At 57.3% G+C, this 23262-nt stretch overlaps 9 protein-coding genes across 9 annotated transcripts; 5 read left to right on the forward strand and 4 right to left on the reverse strand.

Annotated features, from left to right (window-relative positions):
* Nucleotides 1-569: 569 nt before the first annotated feature.
* Nucleotides 570-2748, reverse strand: LTHEOB_3285 (Serine threonine-protein kinase gad8; the record flags this gene model as incomplete). Its single annotated transcript, XM_035512191.1, has 6 exons — nucleotides 570-767; nucleotides 823-1187; nucleotides 1237-1652; nucleotides 1708-2491; nucleotides 2549-2674; nucleotides 2727-2748. The coding sequence occupies 6 exons, from the start codon at nucleotides 2746-2748 to the stop codon at nucleotides 570-572; spliced, it is 1911 nt and encodes a 636-aa protein (XP_035363178.1).
* A 569-nt stretch (nucleotides 2749-3317) lies between these two features.
* LTHEOB_3286 (Saga complex subunit) lies at nucleotides 3318-5004 on the forward strand (the record flags this gene model as incomplete). The annotated part of the gene is made up of 3 exons (XM_035512192.1): nucleotides 3318-3410; nucleotides 3468-4845; nucleotides 4898-5004. The coding sequence occupies 3 exons, from the start codon at nucleotides 3318-3320 to the stop codon at nucleotides 5002-5004; spliced, it is 1578 nt and encodes a 525-aa protein (XP_035363179.1).
* An 871-nt stretch (nucleotides 5005-5875) lies between these two features.
* Nucleotides 5876-7024, forward strand: LTHEOB_3287 (Serine arginine repetitive matrix protein 1-like; the record flags this gene model as incomplete). The annotated part of the gene is made up of 1 exon (XM_035512193.1): nucleotides 5876-7024. One exon carries the CDS (start codon nucleotides 5876-5878, stop codon nucleotides 7022-7024), a length of 1149 nt encoding a protein of 382 aa, XP_035363180.1.
* A 1471-nt stretch (nucleotides 7025-8495) lies between these two features.
* Nucleotides 8496-9876, forward strand: LTHEOB_3288 (uncharacterized protein; the record flags this gene model as incomplete). Its single annotated transcript, XM_035512194.1, has 5 exons — nucleotides 8496-8593; nucleotides 8661-9469; nucleotides 9551-9599; nucleotides 9653-9807; nucleotides 9863-9876. 5 exons carry the CDS (start codon nucleotides 8496-8498, stop codon nucleotides 9874-9876), a joined length of 1125 nt encoding a protein of 374 aa, XP_035363181.1.
* Nucleotides 9877-10420: 544 nt separating this feature from the next.
* LTHEOB_3289 (Ribosomal protein s21) lies at nucleotides 10421-11128 on the reverse strand (the record flags this gene model as incomplete). The annotated part of the gene is made up of 1 exon (XM_035512195.1): nucleotides 10421-11128. One exon carries the CDS (start codon nucleotides 11126-11128, stop codon nucleotides 10421-10423), a length of 708 nt encoding a protein of 235 aa, XP_035363182.1.
* A 425-nt stretch (nucleotides 11129-11553) lies between these two features.
* Nucleotides 11554-14116, forward strand: LTHEOB_3290 (RNA-binding protein rbm25 protein; the record flags this gene model as incomplete). Its single annotated transcript, XM_035512197.1, has 5 exons — nucleotides 11554-11566; nucleotides 11633-11722; nucleotides 11787-12385; nucleotides 12438-13964; nucleotides 14024-14116. 5 exons carry the CDS (start codon nucleotides 11554-11556, stop codon nucleotides 14114-14116), a joined length of 2322 nt encoding a protein of 773 aa, XP_035363183.1.
* Nucleotides 14117-15483: 1367 nt separating this feature from the next.
* On the forward strand, nucleotides 15484-17013 carry LTHEOB_3291 (Glycoside hydrolase protein; the record flags this gene model as incomplete). Its single annotated transcript, XM_035512198.1, has 3 exons — nucleotides 15484-15586; nucleotides 15638-15891; nucleotides 15943-17013. 3 exons carry the CDS (start codon nucleotides 15484-15486, stop codon nucleotides 17011-17013), a joined length of 1428 nt encoding a protein of 475 aa, XP_035363184.1.
* Nucleotides 17014-17536: 523 nt separating this feature from the next.
* Nucleotides 17537-19101, reverse strand: LTHEOB_3292 (Short-chain dehydrogenase/reductase SDR; the record flags this gene model as incomplete). The annotated part of the gene is made up of 3 exons (XM_035512199.1): nucleotides 17537-17955; nucleotides 18024-18365; nucleotides 18441-19101. 3 exons carry the CDS (start codon nucleotides 19099-19101, stop codon nucleotides 17537-17539), a joined length of 1422 nt encoding a protein of 473 aa, XP_035363185.1.
* Nucleotides 19102-20073: 972 nt separating this feature from the next.
* LTHEOB_3293 (Methyltransferase) lies at nucleotides 20074-22950 on the reverse strand (the record flags this gene model as incomplete). Its single annotated transcript, XM_035512200.1, has 5 exons — nucleotides 20074-20344; nucleotides 20404-20475; nucleotides 20530-22623; nucleotides 22674-22876; nucleotides 22927-22950. 5 exons carry the CDS (start codon nucleotides 22948-22950, stop codon nucleotides 20074-20076), a joined length of 2664 nt encoding a protein of 887 aa, XP_035363186.1.
* Nucleotides 22951-23262: the final 312 nt, after the last annotated feature.

Below are 23262 nucleotides of genomic sequence, written 5' to 3' on the forward strand. Positions count from 1 at the left end.
GAGGCCAGTGCTCGGTGCGAGCAAGCCCGAGAGCGGAGCAGCGCGCCTGACATGGAGCCATGTCTCGACCAGCTGCTCACAAATACTTCAAATTCCGCATCAGCCGCGAGTAAGCGTATACCAGAGCTTGAATAGTAAACCTTAAATTCAGAAAGCGCGCATTCTTCCAGGCAGCCCGCTCATAGACCAATTCTTTTGTTGTATCCATCGTTCCTTGCGTGATCGTCAGCCGTGAAAGGAGCATGGTCACCACGCGTCTGGATAGCCTGAGAAAAGAGGGAAAATCTATCACCTAAAAACTGAAGAACCTTCCCGAATGCAGCGCCATCCGCCCGTGGAAAATTGTCAAGAAACTCACTCCGATGAACCCTTCGAGCACTGCATGTTTCCTTTCCCGAACGGGGACGCCCAGAGCACCTGCTACAAAATCCCTTTTCATCCGTCCCGCAAAACCCGTTGACCGTACCCGCTCCCGTCCGCATCCGCCGCGACAACAGAGGGGGACACAGCACATCTTCGCCATGTTCCATCTCTGCTCGTGGCATTGTAGTCGCTGCTCCGTCTTTCCTTTACCTTGCAGCATCCTCGAACGAATTGTCCACGACACTGCCTCCCGCGTCACCCAGTCCAGCGACCGGTCTGTTGTATGACCAGCCGGCGAACTGCTGCTGCATCGTTTGCGACAGCATTGGCCCTTCGACGTACGAGTCTGTCGGTGCCTCGGAGGTGAACTCTCGGTCAAAGTTCGCGGTGTCTCTCTGATCGGTCTTTGTGGGGTCAGTTCCACGTACCAGGCCAAAGGATGCATGACTCGCTACTTACCACGCTCGGCTTGAAACTCGGCTCATACTTGCGGTCTAGAAGCTTTCTCCAGTCAATGCTGTGGAAGAAGTAGTGCGCCTTGATCTCCGCGGCACCGTTGGCACCCAGCCGCTTCTCCGCATTGCGATCCAGCAGTCTAGTGAGCAGATCCCGCGCAGCAGGGGGGACGATCTCCGGACCGGGGAAGTGCAAGGGCTCCGTGAGGATCTTGCGGTACATGTCGTTGGTGTTCTCATCGTAGAACGGCGGCAGACCCGTGAGCATCTCGTAAAGAAGCACGCCAAGCGTCCACCAATCAACTGTCTTGGTGTAACCACCTCCGGTCAGTAGCTCAGGGGCGAGGTATTCCGGCGTTCCGCAGAATGCTGTCCAACGTCAGCGGGGTATGTTCGTGTTTCAAATGGTAGTACATACTGTTCGTCCGATCCTCGTCCTTCATGTCCAGCTTGCACAGGCCGAAATCACAGAGGGCGATGTGGCCGGTGTAGTCAAGCAAAATGTTCTCCGGCTTCAAGTCACGGTAAATGACATTGAAGCCGTGAAGGCACTCAAGAGCGCAGAGCAGCTCTGCCGTGTAAAAACGCGCCCGATTAATATCGAAGCGTTGCTCCTTTTGCAGGTGGTGGAAAAGCTCGCCTCCGTTGACGAAAGCAAGCACGAGATAAAGCTTTTCTGGCGACTGGAATGAGAATTTGAGGGGAACAATGAAGGGATTGTTGATCTGAGCAAGCACTGATCTTTCGGCCAGAGTATGTGCAACTTCCGAGCGAGAAATGATGTGCGCCTTGCGAATGGTCTTGAGGGCGTAGATACGGTGGGTATCTCGCTTCCTGTTACGATCCATCAGCGTTCTGCTAGATTAGACATCACGTCCGGGCAACTCACATGACTTGCATGACCTTGCCAAAACTGCCCTTTCCGACGACCTTGAGCAACTCGAAGTCTTCGATCGTCAGGCGATCTTGTCTGTTCTCGACGAAACGGACGCCGACCTTGAGGTTACCCGTGCCGTAAGCCACGTCGATCCAATCGGCACCAACTTGGCCAAGTGATTTTTCGTGCTCAGCGTGCGCCGCCGCCGCCTTTTCCTTGTCCTTCTTACTTGATTTCGGGTCTTCCACGTAGGGCTGCGCCTCCTCGAAGCGAGGGTTAACCTTGCACGTGCCGATGAAGATGTCCTCGTTGCGGCCAGCGTTCGGCGGAGCATTGGGGTTGCGGATGTATAAGGAGATGGAGAGGTCGGTGGTCCGGGAAACATCGAACTTGTACTGAGTGTTGTCTCCCGCCCAAACCGGGTTCTCGGGGTTACCTGACACGGCGTTGACGAACACCTGCTGCTTGTCGAAATCAATCAACGCATACGGCAAGTGTTTGGCCGAGTAGCGACCATGTACGGTCGGGGCTTGGTTGATGGCTCCAGTAGCTGACTGCGGTCGGCCGTGGCCCTTTTGGTAAGAACCTGCTATTGCCCCAGCGCCAGGGCGCATTGAGCCAGCAACGGAATATCCGCCTCCTTGCGATAGCGATCCTTGGTGATGGCCACTGCTGTGGCCAAAGGCCTGCTCCGCTCCAGGCGGCAGCGAAAAGCCTTTGCCCTCATGAAGTGTGACTATGAGAATACCGGGCTTCAACGGCGGCGCGGGCGCATTGGCGTTCGCTTCAGATGCGGCTGTGACATGTCAGCTACATTATTACCACACAGCTCGCACGCAGATGGGCGGCGTACCGATTCCATTGGGATCTTTGGCGTCAGGGCTTGTTGAGGTGGGCTTAGGGGTGTCGACAATGGTAGATGTGGATGAGGAGCGGCTGAAGGTGTTCGCCAGCGGGGCGAGATGGGTCTCCTTGAGCTCTGTGCAAAAGTCAGATCGTGTCGCTTAGGCGGGCGATCATGGCGAACGCACTCTTGGTGAGTTTCCAAGACATGGCGGCAATCTGGGGGGTCGCGAGGAGCGGCGGCAGGTGAGAGCGGAACGATGGGCAGCGAAGCGGAAGGGCAGGCCCGTCTCGCGGGGCTGATGGGCGAAGAGGTTGTTCGAAAAGAGTGGCGATCGGACAGGACGCTGACCAGAACCAAGCTGAAATGCACGGCGGCCTGCACGCAGTAGGGTCGGCAAACTCGTGTTTGAGGGTGGCTGTGAAGGGCGAGTGGTATACCTGGTACGGGGAGGGGGTCAGGCCCCGTTGATTAGGTAGGGTGCCAAGGCCAATCAATGATCGCGCCGCTGCCGCAGCACGCCCCGTATGATTCTCCGACTCGACTCCCAGACTCCAACTCCAGCAGTGCGGGGCGCGCTCCACGGCCAACGACACAATCTCTCTCCACGTTTTTTTGCGCTCAAGCTCGTCCGCCTCTCCGCCCGACCACCTACCATCCCTGCGCAGCGCGCGACTCGTTGGCTGGCCCGTGAGGACGACCGCGGGCCAACCTATCCCCAGGCCGAGCGGAGTTGGAGGCCACAAGTGCCGCGCAACCATCAGGCGCCGATGCCGATATGGGCGTCATCAAAAAGAAGACGGCCGTGCGGAGCACCGAGGGCGGCGTCAAGTACGTGTGCGACGTGTGCTCCGTCGACATAACCGCCACAGTACGTGCTTCCCCAGACGCGCCAGACGCGACAAGCTCCCGCTCACCGTGCGCGTAGGTCCGCATAAGATGCGCCAATCCCGCGTGTAATGAGTTCGATTTGTGTGTTCCGTGCTTCTCCGAGGGCAAGACGGCGCGCGACCACGACCCTCGCACCCATTCGTATCACGTCATCGAGCAGCATTCCATACCCATCTTCACCGAGGACTGGGGCGCCGACGAGGAACTGGCATTGCTGGAGGGAGCCGAGACATATGGTCTGGGGTCATGGGCGGACATTGCAGACCACATCGGCGGCTACCGGTCCAAGGACGAGGTCCGCGATCATTACATCAACACCTACATCAAAAGCTCCAAATTCCCTCTCCCAGAACATGCAAGCCCCGAAGATACTCGCCTCAGCGATGCGGTGCCCCGCGAGGAGTTCCAGCAGAGGAAGAAGCGCAGGATCGAAGAGCGCAAAGACGCGGCTAAGAATGCAACTCCCGCCACGCCGAAGCAGAAGCCCACAGCTAGTGTGCCTGCATGCCACGAAGTCCAAGGTTTCATGCCTGGCCGTCTTGAATTCGAGACCGAGTACTTCAACGAAGCCGAAGAAGCCGTGCAGCACATGCAATTCGACCCCGGCGATGGTATAAATCCCAAGACGGGAGAGCTGGAGCCGGAAATGGAGCTCAAGATGACCATTATGGATATCTATAATGCCCGTCTTACGGCCCGTGTCGAGCGGAAGAAGATCCTCTTTGAGCACAGGCTTCTTGAGTACCGCAAGAACCAGGCGCTGGACAAGAAGCGGACAAAAGAAGAGAGGGACCTGCTCAACAAGGCCAAGCCGTTTGCTCGGATGATGAAGCATGAGGACTTCAAGGAATTCTGTGACGGTCTCGAGTACGAGCACAATCTTCGACAGGCGATCGCGCAGCTTCAAGACTGGAGGCTCATGCAGGTCACAACCTTGAAGGCCGGCGAGAAGTACGAAGCCGAGAAGCACTCGCGGCTGACGAGAGGACCCCCTGTCGGCTCGTTCGACCGGTTAGCGACCAATCGCATTAACAAGCCCACTCTGCCTCAGGAGACTACGTCTGCCACGTCCGCTCTGACAGCCCCTGATCTGCCGCTCCGATCCGTCAACGGACAGCCGACCCCACCAAGTTCTGTTCCCCCAGCGGACAAGCCCCTGACGAATGGGAACGCGAATGGGGTCGTCCCGCAGCAAAACAAGCAGAAGTTCCAGGTCCAGCCCATCCAGGGCCTTTCGTCGATGAAGCTGAACGACGAGAATGCAGCGGACCTGCACTTGCTCCTACCGGAAGAGCGGGAGCTGTGTGCGGCGCTGCACCTCAAGCCCAAGCCGTACATGGCCATCAAAGATGCGCTCATGCAAGAGGCCATACGGCAGGGTGGGAGCATGAAGAAGAAGGCGGCAAGAGAGATATGTAAGATTGACGAGCGAAAGGGGGGCAAGATTTTCGATTTCTTTGTTCACAGCGGATGGATTGCAAAAGCATAAGCCTGCGTCGGCCGTCGAGAGCCACGAGTGCGTGCTGGATACCCTGGCGTTCATCCGGAAAGGGCTGCGCTCGAAAGGAGTGTAGAGTGTACCAGGAGTACTGGGTTGGTTAAGGCAAGCAGCCTGTTAAGTTTGCTGTTCTTGTTAAATGTTAGGAAATGGGCACAGACGATCACTATCACGATTAAGATGCACTATACGAATACAGACATAATAGGTGGTTCTGATTTAGTCATGCTAGGCAGCACCGTTGGCACCGGCGTCCCCTAGCTGTGGCGGGGCCGGCCGTTCCGCTGCACCAGCTGGCAGGGGCGTCGGTGTGAAACATGTCTTGGTGGGTATGTCTGCTGCTCAGGTGCAGGGCTGGCCGTGCTGGGGAGATGGAAACCTCGGCACGGGCACGCGCGCACCCATGATCGCCGCTTATCTGCAGATTGTGGCCCGTGCACGGAGGTTGCCGGGGTGTAGCTCTGTCGAGCGGCCCCCTCAGCGCGCGGAGACGGCTGCGTTCTTCGAGGCTCTGACGCCAACCTCCAGCGGTCGTCCAGCGCAGCGCTCCGCAACGCCGATGTGGCCACTCTGTCCCGCGTCACGTCCTCTGTGACCGCTGGTCGCGGGCTGCCAACTCGGGTTCGCCTCCTGCAGCCTCACCCCACAGCCCTTTACCGCAACTTTCACCCAGCGAGTACAATACCCCGTCGCAATCTCACAAGATGGAGGGGCCGTGCGGCCAACGTCTCGCTCCGGGCCTCGACATGTCTTCCGCATTTGGTGCTCATCTCTTTCAGCCTCCACGCACTCCGGCCACTCATTCCTATTCTACCGGCGCGCACCGCCACGGGGTTAGGGAGAGCGCGCAAGCGAGCTCGAGCCGCAAGCGCTTGCGAGCCGATCCCCCTTCAAACGGAGATATATATAACACGCCGTATTTGGCATCCATCGAAACGCCGTCGATCATGCGGTCCGACGCGGGTAGCCCGGGGCCATTCGTGAATACAAGATACACATGCGCGGGCGGTCTCGACACCCCAGGTCTCGCTGTCGCTGCGAGCTACGACAACGACATCAACCATCGAAACGATCCTCATATGAACTTTCGCCGCAGATGGAGTGTTGCGAGTGCTGACCAGGAGGACACAACAGCTGCCGCTATGAGCCCAGCTGCCAACAAGAGGAAGAAGTCGGAATCCCCCAGCCGAGGTGGCGGGGGCTGGAGCAACTGCCTGTTTACCTTCGTCGCAGACGCTGCTGGCAAGGTCTGGCAGTATGCGCGCTCTACCGGCATAGTAGGCTTCTATGCTGGAGAAGGAAAGGGGTACACTCTGCAAACCCCAACCGACGACTACGGCACCTCTCCCACCTTCGCCGGACATGCGCGGAAATCATCATCATTCGACATCTCACGTACTCCTGTGCCTGGCCAATACCCGCTGGACGAAGACGATTACGCTGTTCGTGCGCCAAAGCGGCAGCACGATGATTCCGGCCCGGAGTCCTGGATCATGGTACCCCGCATGGATGAAGAACTTCGAGCTGCCACTCCCGGATTGTCGAAGCGTAGGCCGCCCAAAGTCAACATCTCTCGACCCACGGGTCCACGGCGCCCCTTGATCCCAGTAGCCCGCCGCACTTCCTCTATCTCCAGCATCGGCTCCCCAGGCCTCCGCCCAGAAAGCGCCGCCTCAGTCCGTCGTCCTGACAGTGCCGCCTCGATCCGCCGTCCCGATAGCGCAGCCTCGATCCGACGTCCTGACAGCGCCGCCTCACTCCGGCGTCCTGACAGTGCAGCCTCATTTCGCGTCCCCGATAGCGCTTCCTCGAGCCGATCCCGTCCGCACTCGATTGGAAGCGCGTTCAGCCTTCCGTCGCCGAATAAGCCTCATTCACCGATACCGCCAGAGATACAAGTGCTTGCTGCTCAGCGTCGCCGGGAAGAGCGGCAGAGGAATTCTAGTATGCGGAAAATCAACGATCGGTTGAAGGACATGATCAGGGAGGGCCGTGAAGCCTTGGGAACTAAGATCGAAATCGAGGATGCCATGGATGAAGACATGGAAGATGAGGGTTTCGCCGAGGGGGTTTTCGATGGGAGGGAGAAGTGGTGAAAGGTTTGATGGAAAGGTAAAAAGTTTTCAAATTGCGTCAAGCAACACAAATCCTTGTGAAGTTGAAGCGTCATCCTGGACAAGACTATTGCCTTATCGTCTGTACGTCCGGAACGTCACTTCGACCAACACTTGTTGCTATTTCCTTTTTCTTTTTCCAAGGTTTTCCTTTTTTTTTTTTAACCATCCTCATTTTGAGGTGGAATTTCAGGCATTCTTTAAAGTTCATGGCGTTCACTAGGATTAGGCTGATACCCTATGTATGGACGGTACCTTGTGTTTTCAGGGAAGTGGAGGGGTCTACATGGAGTATGCGTATTGGCGGGGAGAACATTCAATCCTCACATTTCCTTTCTGAACGGCTATCACACAGCAAGCAATCGAGGATGTCATGCAAGCATTTGACTTGCGTTGTTATCTCTACCATGTGTTTCCAAGATTTTTCCTTGAACGAGGCATTCGACTCTGAGACATGGCCGAAGAGGTGGTCACAAGCACTGCAGAGCAGCCTTCTCAGCAAGATAAGCGTTGGTCATGAGCACATTCCTTGTGGAACAGGTTAGTAGAAGTGCATACCTTCGGTGCACAATCAAACATGCGATTGTTGTGCCGACGTCCAAACAGACTTCCTTTGTGTTGACCTCACGACTGCGCAGCCACTCGATGCAGACGGGCATGGGCGTGCCGATTAATAGCAGCATGACGCAATGGGAAGGGCGCCAAAATTAAACTAGAGCAAAAGGAGGGAGATGGCTTGGTATCTGGGGCTCTTGTGGCTGGAGCAAAGCGGAAACGGATCGAGGGATCTGCTTTCTCTGGGCGGCCTAACTCAAGCCGCTCGTTCCAACGTCGTACCTTTGTTGTCTACCGTGCACACAGACGTTCACATCACAATACCCCACGAATATTGCAGGCCTTGCCGTTTGCCGAAGCGTGTCCACGCGGCCACATGCCAAGTTCCTAGGCTGGCCGGGAACATTGGCTGGAGGGAGCAGAGGCTTAGGCCACGCGGAAAAGGAGAGCTGCCATGGCTAAGCCCGAGAGGGCGGTTCGACCGCGATTGGCTGGCAAGGCGATAAGGATGGAAGGCTGTTGGAAGCATCTCCCGCGCCACGGCCACTTTTTCCCCGCATTGGTGCACGGGAAATCTTCCTGCCAACAAAACGCTGCCACCCTCCAAGCTCTGTTCCGGCAGTTGCACGGGCAAATACATACAAAAATGTACATAGAGGGATGCCACGCGAGCCCGGTTCCGTTCCCCCTACAGCAAGGGCGGAAACACTTGTGTCGTCAGGAGCCCAGACTTGACCCCAGCGAGGTATTACAAGCCTGCTGCGCCCTGCGACCTTGGAAAGCTGAATTGATTGCTTTCTTTCCACCATTCTGCAGAAGTGAGCTGCTGGCAGCCTCAGCAATCTGCTGTTCGCTTCGTCTCCTCTTCTCTATCTTCAGTAACAATTTGTGTGTGATCATGACTTGCAACATCACGGCCACCCCGCTCGACATCGAGCCACTCCCCCTGTATCGACGAGATCCTGAAACGAGCTCTCTACTCTCCTCGGCGCCTTCGTACGTCATGCCTGCCCCCACTAGAGACGCCAAAAACGCACGCCTAATTCGTGAACGACGCCTTTAGCTATACATCCGAGGCGCCCACCTACCATAGCTCCGCCCGCGACAGCCAGATAATCGTCTCCGAGCCAGCACAGCAGCGTCGCCAGCCGCAGCCTTACTACGTCGCCACATCGCTGCTCGATATTTCCGCGCCGCCACCGACAAGATCTAACCATTCCACCGCCGCCACCGCCGCCACCGACCGGCCAACATCGACCGATACCCAGTACAGCAGCAACAGCAACAGCAACAGCAACAGCAATGTCCAGCGTCCACTGCTGCCCCGCCCCGGTGGTGTCAGCGGCCTGCCCTCGCCAACATTCGCACCAGGCTTTATCTCGCGCGCCCCGAACGCAGCGGCGTCCGACAACGATGCCTTGCAGAGCGGCTACAACATCGGCACGTGGAGCAGCGTGACGGCGAGCAGCCACCTACAACGGCGTCAGTACGAGCGCGTCGCCATGCGGCGCGCCAGCCGCGCGGCGGGCATCGACCGTGCCACGGCGCTGCTGGAGAGCATGAAGCTAAGCAATAGCGAGGATCCGCCTACTAGTCCTGTGGGTGGCGAAAGTAGGGCAGAGACGCCCCCGCCGCCACCGTCGTCATCATCATCCACAACGGAGGCCCAGGCTGGTGACGGTGATCGTTGCGGCGGCGGCGGCGGCGGTGGTAGGGGAGATGCCCTGGAAGCGGGTACGGAGAGATCGACGGCATCGGCGTCAGATGTGGGCTCGGTTGCTTCTGATGACACTACGGCGGCGACGGCAGCCTCGACATCGTCGCCTTCCGTGTCGGAGCCGGTGCTGCCGCTTGAAGATCCGGCGTTGGTGGGTGAGGAGGCAGCGAAGAGGGCCAGGCAGCAGCGGTTGTATCGGGAGGCGTGTTTGAAGACTGATGGCGATATGCGATTAGTGCAGGAAAACAAGAGTTGGGATTTCATGTTGTCCCAGATGGCCGATTGGTATGTGTTCTTGGTGCGATAGAGACTATACATTTCAGCTAATAATCGACTAGGGAAGAGCGAGAGCGCAGTTGGAGCAAGTTCAGGTCGGAAGTAGAAATGCGACAAGGCCGGATCCGTGCGATGGGTGTCGGTATCGGAAGGTTGGGCGGATTCGCAATCGGCGACGGTTCTCGTAGCAGGGGCAAGAAGTGGAGTCTCGGAAAAGGTAGGTCGGGCAGCCACTGAAATCGGATTGGAAATCGGGGGTTATGAACATCTAGTGGGAGCACTGTAAGGTTGGCGTTGCGGAAGCACCTTTCATTGTGGTTGGGACCGCATCCCGAAGCATGGACTGGATGGGTGACGCTCGTGACAATCTCGAACGAGTGAGATTTCATGTACAAGATGATACATTTTGAAGTACAGTTGAAGCATGCGACTGATACTTTCCTTGGTGTGCTTGATATAAACCCTTGTCGCAGTTGGCGTATGTTTCCAGATGTGTTCAACAAAGCGTAGAGAAACGCCACCGCTTGACGAGCCCAGATAAGTGAAGGGGAGAAGAAAAGCGCACCGCCGCTGTACAGAAACCGGAAGCCGCCCAGCTGCGCGATGGAGGACAGGTCTCCGTTGCTCCTATGAGTGCTTCCGTGGGTTCCTATTCGCGGGCCGCCACTTTCCGCACAACAGTCCAAATCAGCACGATGGCCCCCGGCTTTCCGCATTGAGAAGCAACCCCAACATGATTGTTCCACCCGGATTATCGCTCAACAGCTGTAGGAGTATGGCCCCCTAGCACACTTGAACCGGAACCTATGCGCCGATGATGCACCATCTTTCTACCATCCCTGCCTCTTGAGGTACTGCACCCTCGAAATAGTAGCCTGGAATCCGTCCATGAACCGCTTTCTCCAACGCTGACTCGCCAGCCTCTTCCTCTTCAGACCAGGACGCTCGTGAAAGCGCTGTCTGTTGGCTTCACCGCGGATGCGGTTGCGCCCACAGATAACGTCCAACTGACGCAGACCCTTAGCTAAGTCGACGTTGTCGCGGATGGATACGCTGCGGCCGACGGACGGGCCCAGGCGCGGCAGCGTCGCTGGGTCCGGCGGCTCAACCAGATTTTTCTGCTTCTGTTTCGGCACCATGAAGCCAAAGAGCTCAGACACGCCGTTGCCGGTGCTCGATGTTGGGCGGCCTAGAAGGTTGTCGAATTCGTTGCCGAAGCCGCTCCTGGACGCGCCATTGTAGCGCGCTGCCGCGTCGTCAGCGGAGGAGCCGCTTGGGATATCGTAGGCGGTGGTTGTTCTGTTGGCGTATTGGGCATTAGAGGACGGGAAGCGCGAGGTGCGCTGGTTGGGGCTGCGGAAGTCCAATCTGGCATCGAGATAGGACAGGGCGTCCCCAGGCGGTGAGGGAGCGGTTTCGTTTTGCGAGCGCTGCTCAGAGGTGTACTCGCGAGGTTGGGCGGACGAGTTAGCTGAGGGCCTAGGCTGCTGCTGCTGCCGCTTCACGGCGGAAACGGAGTATGCGCGGGTCGAAAGCATGCTAATGTGACTCTGGCATGGCCGCGAGAGAAGGGTATTGGGCCGGGAGCGCAAAAGCGCCTCGCCTATCCGTCGTACTTCCATCTTCTGTGTCTTTATGGTCAGGAGCAGCGCTTCGCAAGGCGTCCTCGGGATGACGTACGTTGGCAATGGTTTGAAGTTGCTGGCGGACGGCGTCTGGAGACGAAAATGATCTTCCGCACGACGTTTCGTGGTCCGTGCACCGCGGCGTGAAGAAGCTCGACGCGCCGGGCTTCTCTACCTAGCACTTTGCTTGCTGGCCCGCTCCTCGACCTTCACCACACCACTTGCGTCACTCTTTTCGCTGCGCGCTCCGCTCACCACCACGACCCTCTCTCCTGGGAGTCTGCCTCGAAATTAAATAATCTCCCGCTCGAGATCCATTGACGCGCCGCCACACGACTATGTATAACTTTCGTATGTCGGCTCCGCGCGCATGCCTAAAGCTACATCCGTTGACGACACCTTGCTAATCTCTTTTAGCTGGAGGACAATACGGCCGCCCGCCAGGCTATGGCGCCTTTCCCGGCGCTCAAGGCGCGCCGCCAGGCATGGCACCTCCGCCAGGAATGGGTAAGGACCAGAAAGCTACGATCCTAATGCACACGACACCAAACTGACCCCCATATGCTTGTAGGCCCGCCCCCAGGAGCCATGCCAGCCCCCGGTGTCACGCCTCCTCCCGGTATCCAGCAGTCTCAATCGCCGCTGCCCGCGCGCCCGGGCAACCTGCCCCCGAACTTTGCTCCGCCAGCTGGAATGCCGAACATCAACTTCAACGCCCCAGTCATTCGCTTGGGAACCACCGGACCGAGCGCAAAGGGAGATGACCGCAAGGGAGCTGGCGAATCTGCCTCGGGAGGTGCCAGACGTGCCGGCTTGGGCAGCGACTATCGCGGCTCGGACTCGCGGACACAACAACGCGAGTCGATGATGTCGCTGCAGCCTCCCACACGGGAGGAAATTGCACGCACCATCTTCGTAAGCAATATCACTGAAGGTGTTGGCGGTGATGAGGGGTTGGAGAGGATTCTACGTTGCGCAGGCAGCTTGCGCCGGTGGACGAGGGCAACGGATGCGGACAACAAGCCTTGCAAGTTTGGCTTCGCCGAGTTCGAGGATGCCGAGAGCTTAGAGACGGCCGCCGCTATATTTCAGGATGGCATTGAGGTTCCGGCCAAGAAGCAGGAGCCTGGCAAGGGTGAGGACGAGGAGGTTGAGATGGCGCGGCTTTTGGTACGCTCCCCAGGCACATTTTTGACCCCAAGATTACTTACGGTATTTGTAGGTCGTCGTCGACGAGGCTTCCATGAAGTACGCCGAAGAGTGGAAGGGCAAGCGTGATGAGGACGAGGCCGCTTCCCAATTCCGCATTGATACTGCCAAGGAAGCTCTGACTGGTGTCCTGGCTAGTCTCAAGAACCCTCGCGAGAGCCTTACCGAGGATGCAGACGGAGATGTTAATATGGCAGGTTCTGAGACCAAGGTAGACGGTGCAACTGGTGAAGTCGTCACCATCCCTCTAACAGTCGAGGATGAACTGTCGGATATCCCGCCCGAGATGCGTGAAACTGTTGCAGCGGAAATTGCAGCTTTCCGTGACAGAAGCGTTCGCCGGGATATGGAACGTCTGGCGCGTGAGGAGGAGATTGAGAAACTGGAGCGCCAGAAGAGTTCGGGGGCTCGCTATAACCGTCTCGCTTCGCCGCCTGCTTCGGCTCCCAGCGGTCCAGCCGGTGGAGCTAATGGTATCCCTCTTGGTCCCAGCAAACGCGGTGTCGAGGGCGCTCCTAGTGGCCCGAAAGCCTTCCAGGGAGCTCAAATTCCCAAGGACTACCAAAACGGCGTCGCTTTCGTTGGTGGTGGTACAATCTCGGCCAGGGACATGGCGAATTGCCCGTACATCAACCGCGCTGACGAGGATGATTCGGCGAGTGATGAGGAGTTGGAGCAGCGTCGTAGGAAGAAGAAAGAAGAAGAGGAGGAAAAGGCCTACCTTGAGTACGAGCGTCGTTGGGTAAGCCGTGAGACTTCTCGTACCTCTGCTCTGGAACGTGAAGAGGCACGTGAGAAGAAGGAGACAGCCACGCGTGAGGCGGAAGTCGAAGCGATGCGTAAGAGACTGGCCGATTGGGACGACGACGCTGAGGCAACTCGCCGCACCGAGGAGTACTACGCGGACAGGACTATGTGGCTACGCAACAGGTCTGCGTTCCGTGCGCGTGAGTCTACTGCGGACGACAAGGACCGCAGCGCGGAAGAGCGCGAAAAGCAGAAGGAAAAGGAGAAGAACCAGGAAGCTCGCGACCTGGCCGACTCGTTCCTATCCCAGACGGCAAAGGACATCGCCGACCGGAATACGCCCACAACACCCCGCGAGCCGCCGCGTTTCAAGATGTCCCTTGGTGCTGCCGCCTCCCAGCGTGCTCAGCAAGCGGCGCCACGCCGTACCGCTGCCGAAGTCGAGGGCTTGCTCGAGGACGAAGAGGATGCCGCCTCGGCCAATGCTCAACCTCGCAAACTTATTCCAATCAAATTCGACAGTTCAGACGTGGCCACCATGTCAGAGGAAGAGCGCCAGCAGGCAGCGCAGCAGCTTGCTCGCGAGATCCCCGTGGATCGCGACGGCCTGTGGGCCTGGGAAGTCAAGTGGGATCACCTGCTGGACGAAGTTGTCAGCGAACAGCTGCAGCCGTTTATTGAGAGGAAGATTGTGGAACTGCTCGGGATCCAGGAGCAGGCTATTGTAGAGGTTATCCTTGAGCACATCCGCAAGAAGGCCAAGCCCCAAGACTTGGTGGATGAGCTGTCAATGGTAAGTGGCGCTGGCTTGTGTAACCCCTTTGTATATGCCAGATACTGACAAAATACTAGGCGCTCGACGAGGAAGCCGAGGAACTGGTCCGCAAGATCTACCGCATGATCATTTTCTTCACGGAGAGCGAGAAGCGTGGTCTTTCTGCGTGAAAATGATGCCTGCTGTGCCTACTCATTACAAAAACAGCGCCCTGCACAGACATATCACGGTCCAACGTGCAGCCAAGGCGGGCTATCCGCATTCATCACGCCTTCCTCGCTTCCACAATCAATCAGCATAATGGAAGCGTCAATCTACGCCCTTCTAGTTGGACTGAGACCAGGGCCTGAACGGCTCTGCGGGGCCGATGACAAGAAGGAGGGAAAATAAAAGTAGGATATGGGTAGGAATTGGTCAAGATGGCGACGTGGGAGCAGGTTGGAGGGCCGAACTTGATAGCTTGCGAAACCTGATCCAACTAGGGGGTTGGCTCAATCAGTCAAGGTACACCTCATGATCTTCTTCATCAGTAATACAAAACCTCGTTAACGCAGTATGCGTCGTACAGGAGACAGGCTGCGATGAAGAGGTGTGATTTCCGACAGACGTGGTTTCGTATGAGGGCTGATGGCAAGGCATCCACGGACGGATGGTAAGGCAGCTACGCGCTGCGCAGTTTTAGGTCGGTGTCACCCCAATGACGCGATCGGGAATAAGCAGCGTCCGGTTTGTGGATTCATTGATCCTGAATGAGCCAAATTTAGACGGGCCATGGCGCCGACGAATTTGAGGCTTAGACTCGTCAGTGTTTCGGCCTACGCTTTTGAACACGTGAAAGGTTTTCTCGTGAGTGCTGATGCGTTCAGGATGAGTGAGCACTGGATGACAACAGAACAAAGCAGTAAGAATACCGTTTTCAGTGCTTGAGTTCCAGGGTGGAGCGAAGAGCAGAAGAGCGCAAGGCTCCCAGGAGTGCCGGTGCGCACAATAAGGGGAGAAATGAGAGGGGAAAAGTGGGACACCAGGCGTGCGACAGGGTGCCAAGCGCACACAAGCCTTTCCCCACAAAGCTTGAAAAGCTTGATCGACGCATACCATTCCTCGCCGTGGGCACCGGCCATTCTGCGACACTCCGCATCTCAGTCTCATCCATCAAAGGCCTGATTCCAGGGATTGGCCGCGTCAGCTGCCGGGAACCTTAAGGATCCCGTCGAGCGGATGATTCGCCGGCAAAGACCGGCTAGGCCTAGCTGCTGCGCGCATTTCGCTCGTACCATGCCGCAGCGCCCCCCGGCTCTCCCCGGCCGAAGCAGCTGCAGTTGGCGCCCGAGGAAGCAGCCAGTCATCCACACCGTACCCAGCCTCACAGCCACCCCCGTCGCCGTGCCAGATGACAGCTGCTCCCGCTCACTTTTTTTTGCCAACGACTTTCTCCCGCCCTTCCTGCCGCCCCTGCTATGGCTGTTCAGGCTACTTCTCAGCCATCCGCTCTTGCTAATTCTCCAACCAAGTACTCTCGCTTTCGCTCCCCCGGAAAATGTGGATGTTCGCGCCTACGGTTGCGACACTGCTGTCGCTCGCCTCGTTGAGCCGCTTTGTGCAGCACTCAGCTGCCATAACGCTCAACATCGATGATTCAAGTGAGTCTGGTGTTGGTTTTACAGCTATAGTATCCTTCTAACCAGTTGAAGATAGCATCAAGTCTGCTGCCAGCACCATCGCGTACGGAATGATGAAATCCTACACAGGGAACCAGACGGGCCAAATTCCTGGCTACTTGCCTCAACCATACTACTGGTGGGAGGCAGGATCCATGTTCATGACATTAGTCGAGTACTGGTACTACACTGGCGACACTACCTACAACGACGTTACGTCACAGGCGTTACTTTTTCAGGTTGGAGAAAATAAGGACTTCATGCCGGCAAACCAGACAAGAGATGAGGTGTGCTCTTGGATCCGCAGCGAAGGCTGTTTTACTTATTCTCATCTGTAGGGTAATGATGACCAAGTATTCTGGGCGTTTGCCGCCCTCTCCGCCGCCGAACTCGGCTTCCCCAACCCACCAGCAGACCAACCGCAATGGTTGGCACTAGCCCAGGCTGTTTTCAACACACAAGCCGCGCGCTGGGATACGACGTCCTGCGGCGGCGGGTTGCGCTGGCAGATTTTTACTTTCAACAACGGATACGACTACAAGAACGCCATCTCCAACGGTGGCTTCTTCCAGCTGTCGGCCCGGCTGGCACGCTACACGGGCAACGAGACGTACGCCGACTGGGCGGACCGGATGTGGGACTGGCTGGCCCAGTCGCCGCTGCTGGACGTGAAGTCGTCGGCGACCAAGTACACGGTCAACGACGGCTCGTCGACGACGGCGAACTGCAGCGAGGCGGACCGGCTGCAATGGACGTACAACTACGGCACCCTCGTCTCGGGCGCCGCCTACATGTACAACCACACCAACGGCTCCGCCGTCTGGGAGACGCGCCTGTCGGCCCTCCTCAACGGCACCTACGACGTCTTCTTCCCCAAACAGTACGCCGGCGGCACCATCATGTCCGAAATCACGTGCGAGCAGGGCCAGACGTGCGACAACGACCAGCCGTCCTTCAAGGCGTACCTGTCGCGCTGGATGGCCGTCGCGGCGCAGATCGCCCCTTTTACCGCCGCAGCCATCGCCCCGCGCATCCGCGCCAGCGCCCAGGGCGCCGCCAAGCAGTGCGCCGGCGGCGACGGCGGCATCATGTGCGGCAGGCGCTGGTACCAGGACGACTGGGACGGCTTCCAGGGCATCGGCGAGCAGATGAGCGCCCTGAGCGTCGTCCAGGCCAACATGCTGTTCTTGGACAACGGCTCCGGCGGCGGCGGCGCGACGTCGCTCCGGCCGCCGTTGAGCGCGAATACCGGCGGCAACAGCACCGGCGACCCCAGCGCCGGCACGGGGAGCGGCGTTGCGAAGCCCAGGGTAGACGAGGTGACGGGGAGTGATAGGGCAGGCGCGGCGATTTTGACGGTGGGGTTGGTGGTTTTGACGATTGGCGGCGCGGTGTTTATGATACTATGAGAGGGGGATCGCGAAGTGTTTATTGCTTGTGTAGATCGTTTTCGGCTTAAAATTATATGCCCCGGCGTTTCTAGGTAGCGGGAGTTGTGTATGGGCGTTCGAATTTTGTAGATCCGTTTTGTTCCTGAACTCGTTATCCTCCAGCCTAGTTGTGACTTTCGATGTTGGAGATAAATAAGTATGTCTTCACAAAATCAGGGTCTGGTACAAGTATTTTCTTCAAGATCTTTTGCCCTATATTCCCGAGTACTAGTGCATCACTGAAGATTCTTGGGAGGGTATTAACTACTTTGCTAATTTACTTAGAAAAAGACAGTTAAACGGACGAAATCATTGGAGGTTAAGGACCGCGAATAATCAAAAGCTGAAGGGGCTCAGAAGAGATAGATCCAGCATTCAGTAGCGACAAAGGAAAAGTCCAAGGGCTAGAATTCCTAAAACACCGAAAAGACAGACCGGAGCCCAGACTACCAAGGATCCCAGAGCAAAAGGAAAAAAGAAACCAGCTGCCTGGAGTCCAACTTTACTCCTCCACGATATCATAGCTCCTCGAATTTCCAAACGCTTCTCTATCCTCACCAACGCCATACCCGACGTCACTGGCCCGGCCTTTCCCCTTCGAATTGTCGTAATCGCCAAGCGGCCGCGTCTTCTTATCAGCACCATCCCTAAGTAACTCCTGAATCCAAGTCGGCCAGCCCCTGAAGCTGGAAAATAGGGCACCGCTCTCCGGCACAAACACCTGCGCCGGTTCGGCGCGGAGCACCTGGCGCACGATCTTTTTCGCAACCTCGGCGGGCTCGCGGATCAAGGTGCGGCTCTTCTTCAGACTGGCGATCCATGAGTCCATGAGGGGCGTCTGGGTCCACGTCGGATGGATAATCGATGTGATGATGTGCTTGCCGGCAGGGCCGTAGCGGTGACGAAGCTCGACGTTGAGACCTTGAGGCGAGATTCAGTATTCACGCTCTTTTATATGCTGGGACGTAAGAGTAGGAGTCAATACTCACCTTCGTGCAAAGACAAGACCGCGGCCTTGCTGGCAGCGTAGTTGACGATGCCGGAAGGGGTGAAGAAGCTCGACAAGCTGGCGACAGTGAAAATGTGGCCCTTCTTCTGGGCAAGCATGCCCGGAAGGAACTCCCGGATGAGAGTGAAGTGACTGAGCACATTCACGCGGAAGAGCTGCTCGTCGTACTCATCGCTTCCCTCGAGGATTGCGTGCTGCTGAGCAACACCCGCATTGTTGATGAGCACAGTCGGGTTACCGCAATCAGCGCGGACCATGGCGGCTGTCTCATGGATGGACGACGACGATGTCAAGTCGCAGCCGTAAAAGACGACATTAGCGCCTACAAGTCTTTATATCAGCACAAACCCATCAAAATAAAAAGAAAGTTCAGGAAAAAAGAAACGAGAAAACTCACGGCCCTCAAGCTCCGGCGGCAAGTCAACCACATCCAGCACCACGACCTTCACGCCCTCCACTCCGCGCCCACCCCCCTTCTCCCCCTCCACCAACCCCATCACGATCTCCTTCCCGATCCCCCCACAGCCACCCGTCACGACCACCACCTCCCCAACCCCCCTCTTCCCATCAAAGTCCCACAACAACCCGGGACTATTCTTCTCCCGCGCAGCCACCCTCCCCGCGCCACCACCCAGCCCTACCGCGGGCCTTTTCCACCGCCACTGCTGCATCGCCCACCGATTCAACACCGCATTCAGCACCCGCGCGAGGCCGACCGCGAACAGCACCTTCAGCACGTCCGTCGCCCTGTCCAAGCGGCGCCTAGCTTCCACCGCCGTCCGCAAGCCGCCACTGCCGCCGCTCCCGCTGAGCAGGCGCTCGAGGCGCGCGCGGGCGTCGCGGACGAAAGACGGCCCGCCGCGCGTCGTCAGGACGAGCAGCAGTAGGCCGGTCAGCGACGGCGAGAGGGCGGCGTTGAGGGCGACGGTGGGCGCGAGGGCGAGTGCGCGCGCCGCGGCGTGCGCGGTGCCCGTCGCTGCGTGGGCCGTCGTGCGCGCGGCCGTCGTGGCGGCGGCTGTGGTTTTGGAGAGAGCGTTGCGGGGGCCGGAGGACGCCATGCTCTTTGGAGTGATGGTGTTGTTGTTGTTGTTGTTGTTGTTGTTGTGATTATTGTCGGGGCGTCTGGGGAGGGAAAGAGCGTTTAGGTCTTGCCAAGGAGGGATATTGCTTTTGCTTTTTTTTTCTTGTCCCACCAAGCAGTGATGAGGTTTAGGTTGTTTTTACTTCCTTTCACTTTTTCGGCCTGTTGTGGTGGTGTGTTGCAAACGCTAAAGTGACTCTTCTGAGCCTTTAGGCTGCGAAGTTTCCGGGGACGTGAATAATGGTGTAGTGACGCGGCAGGTTAGCTTACGGAGAGGGGTTGAAGGAGACTTTCCGAGAAGCTGTCGTGCAACAATGATGATATGCGGGTAGAAGGAAGCAGAACCAGAATTTATCATGGAACCGCATAGTGGAGCAGCAGATGAAGCAGGGAACCGGGGATCCAGGCCATTCCTAGCATAAGCTGCGGAGTTATGGAAGAGCTGAGTGGGCTTTCTGCAGTGCTGGACCAAAGAGGGTGCAGGCTTCAGTGAGCTTCTCCGCCCTCAGTGCAGCTTTCCCCGCATAGCCCAGAGCTTCCCCACACTTCTGCCGCAAGCTTATTCCCTGCCGCTTCCGGCGCACTTCCGGTTCCTGGGGTACTTCACTCTTGATTCGGTGACGATTGCCATGCTACATGCGCTGGCAGCTGGAGCGGTGAAGCTGGAGTGGTGTACACGTACCAATTCACTCCATCGTCTTGAGGAGCAGTTATGTAGTCGATTTGTACTCTCTGTATGCTATCCAAGCCCGGTAGAAATAAACTTTTTGCTGCATCGGAAACGTGCGGCTAAACGAATCAGACCCATGAGAAAACCAGTGCTGCAAGGGGGAGAACCCGGGAGAGTCCGTCGCTTATGCCCTCAACCCATAGCCCTCTTCTCGAAAGGCCGCCTTTACGCTTGAAATATCCAACCGTATCAGTAGCGAGGTCCAAATTATGTTGCAGATCAGACCGTGGTGTTGACAACGTCGTCCTCCCGTGCGACAACATCCCCCTCTGCCGTTTCCCGGGTATCATCCTTCTCCTCTTGCTTGGCTGCATCAGCCCTGTCCTCGGCCGAAATGACTTCTTCCTCTGCGGCAGCACCCGACGCCACATCAGCATCAATGGCTTCGCCAGACTCCCCATTCGCTTCAGACTCGCTGGGCTTGTTGAACGACTTCTTGGAGTGGTCGATGAGCTCCGAGTTATCGTTGTAAAGACGAAGGAGCATAGCCCTGGATTAGTTAGCTTCTAGTTACTTGCAATATTTGTGCATAGCGCAATGTAGACTTACTTGCGATCTTCCTTCGGCAACATCAGGTTCAAGGAAGAGATGCTCCTCCACAGCGGAAGAACCAGGCGATCCCTGTGTTGTGGTTAGTCGCGAAAGCTTTGAGAGCGTCAGAGGTATAGTGCTTACTTGAATCCGTCCTCGGCGTCGCTGCTCTCCACTCTAAGGACGCAGCAACCCATAGAAATATCTCTCACCCTCTCGCCAATCTCACCAAGTTCCTGCCATCCGTCACCCGCAACCTTGGGGAACATCTCGATTAGGAGCTTGTGAAGCGTCTCGCGCTTGTACAGGCGGACAATCCTCTCCTCGCCAACCCAGGGCTCAACAATCGGAAGACCCTCGGACTGGATACGCCACCTGCAGATATCCTGACCCTGGGCGTCCTGCTTCATGAACATCTTCACACCACAGTGAACGAACTTCATACCCTTGCCCTCGTTGATCTGAAGGATGTCTCGTGCGAGGGTGGATGTGTAGTAGACCGCCTTGGCAGGTTCTCCAGACGCATTCCTGACCATGAAGCGATCGCGAGGGAACCTGGGGGCAATCTTGTAGAAACCGAAGATGTCCTCCAAGACCTCGTGCTTGGGGTCGAGGTACTTGAAAGGCTCCTCGTGCGGCTGATCCCGCCTCTTCTTCTCTGGCTTCGACAGATCAGTTGCTGAGCCTTCAGCCTTGTTCTCGCGTGTCGAAACAGCAGGTGGCACCTCCTCATGCTCTGGCGGAACATCGACCTTGGTGCGCTTGGCAGCGGGGCCCTCGGCCTCAGAATCTTCCAAGCTTCGCTTAACAGGAGACGGCGGAGGCAAGTTGCTTCGCACTGCGGCAGGGTCGTTGCCTTCAGCCGGAGCGCTCTCAGCCTTGCTGTCGGTGTTCGTGACCTCATCCAAAGACTTGAGCCCCTCCAGCTTCTCTCCGTTCTCCGTCTTCTGCTCAATCTCATTGACCAGGTTCGTGATCGGCGCCGTAGGAACAGTCCTTGCGCCGGAGGCGCTTGCCTGGTACTCGGGGCGAGCTCTGATCTCCTCCTTCTTCTCAATGACCGTGATGAAGAAACCGCCAGTGTCCTGAAGGTGAGGGTAGACGCGGATACAACGCTCAAGCGGTATCCTTTCCTCCTCGTTCTCTGTGGGCTTAGGCGGAAACATGCCCTCGACGATTTTCTTCAGATTCTCTTCGCCCTGTTCCGACTGCTTGGCAGCAACCTCGTGAAAGGAGCTGTACATGCGACCCTGCTTATCCATGACCTTCCAGGTGCTCAAGCCGGGAACTCTCTTCAGACCAGGAAGCTCCTGGCTACAATCAATGATGCGGACCTTGGACATACCACCACAGCGATCGATAGCGCTCGCGACCACGGCCTCGTTCTCGATGGGGTTCAAACTGCAGGTCGAGTAAACAACACGACCTCCGACCTTCAGCATTTGCAGCGCACGGACAAGAATGCGCTGCTGCGTAATGTAGAGTCCAAGGCCGTTGCCCGCAGTCCAATCCTTCCAAACACCTGGGTTCTTGCGTGCTGTTCCGTCTCCAGAGCATGGGACATCAGCCAAGATACGATCGAACTTCAGGTATTTGTTAGGCTGGCCCTGCTCCGAAGGGATTCTGATCGAGGGGAAAAGCGTGGCATCGTGGTTGGTGACGATCAAGTTCGGCGAGTTCAAACGCTTGACCTGGTGGACCAGCATGTGGGCGCGCCTGTTGTCGACATCGTTGCAGACCAAAAGACCAGTCGCCCTGCCATCGTCGGAATCATCCTCCTGCTCTCCGACCTGATCCTTCTCTGCCTCAACCTCGGCGCCGTCAGGGCTGATTTCGCGGCCCAGCTCCGGTGCGAGCTTGCGCAGAACGTTGCGGATACGAGCCTCCTCGCCTGCATGGATGGCCTCGCACAGCTGCGCCGACTTGCTACCAGGAGCAGCGCACAGGTCCAACACAGTATGCCAAGGCTTGATATCGATAAGCAGCGGAGGGATCATGCTGACGACCTCCTGCCTGCTAATGTTGCCAACGGTGGTCTCGGAAACGAGGAACTTTTGGAAGGAGGCGAAGGGAGGGAACTTGCGGATAACGTTTTTCGGGGTGGTCATCTGCCAGGCGAGCTTCTCGGGGAACCACTCGAGCTGGGTCGGGGGCTCGACCTTCTGGCCGTCGAAGGTAACCTTGGTGATTTCCGGGATGTACTGGTCAATCAGGCGCTGCTGGACGGCGAGGGCATGGCTGTCGAGGTGAGCGAAAATTTCCAAAGCGAGCAAGGCGGCGCGACGTACCCTTTGGAGCCAGTGAAGCGGAAGCTGTTGGGCAATTCCTTCTTCAAGGCTGTCCAGAACTGCTCACGCTCCTCCTCGGGCACAATGCCAAGCTCATTGTAGTACTTCTCGAAGTTGACGTTGTGCTTCTCAACCTCCTTCCAATCGCCACGAGATCCGCCGCCATAACCGCCGCGGCTGCCACGGCCGCGACCGCGTCCACCCTAAATATGTGTAAGTATAGAGGATTGCGTGCGTAGATCAATGGACATACGCCTCTGCCTCCGCGCCTGCCCATAGTGATCTGATTGCGCGAGGTGTAAAAGGTAAGTTGAGAGGTTGTGGTGCGTGCTCTGGATTGGTCGCGAGCCCTCACATTATTTCTTCGACCGCCCGCCGCCGCGCCGGCCAAAAGTAGATCCGGGCTGCAAAGCCTGGCCCGGGCAACAGTTATCTGATGCCAGCGACGGAGAATGCCAATTTATTGATGAGATGCAAAAGCTTATATATATAGAGTAGCAAGTGCTTGATTTTCTAAAGGGCACCACTTTATCATCCTGCTGTTCGCTTTCCTCTTCTCGAAAAGCAAACTTCGGCGGGGTGTCGAGCT

The sequence above is a fragment of the Lasiodiplodia theobromae genome, assembly GCF_012971845.1.
Source record: "Lasiodiplodia theobromae strain AM2As chromosome Unknown scaffold_8, whole genome shotgun sequence".
In the NCBI taxonomy this organism is placed as follows: domain Eukaryota; kingdom Fungi; phylum Ascomycota; class Dothideomycetes; order Botryosphaeriales; family Botryosphaeriaceae; genus Lasiodiplodia; species Lasiodiplodia theobromae.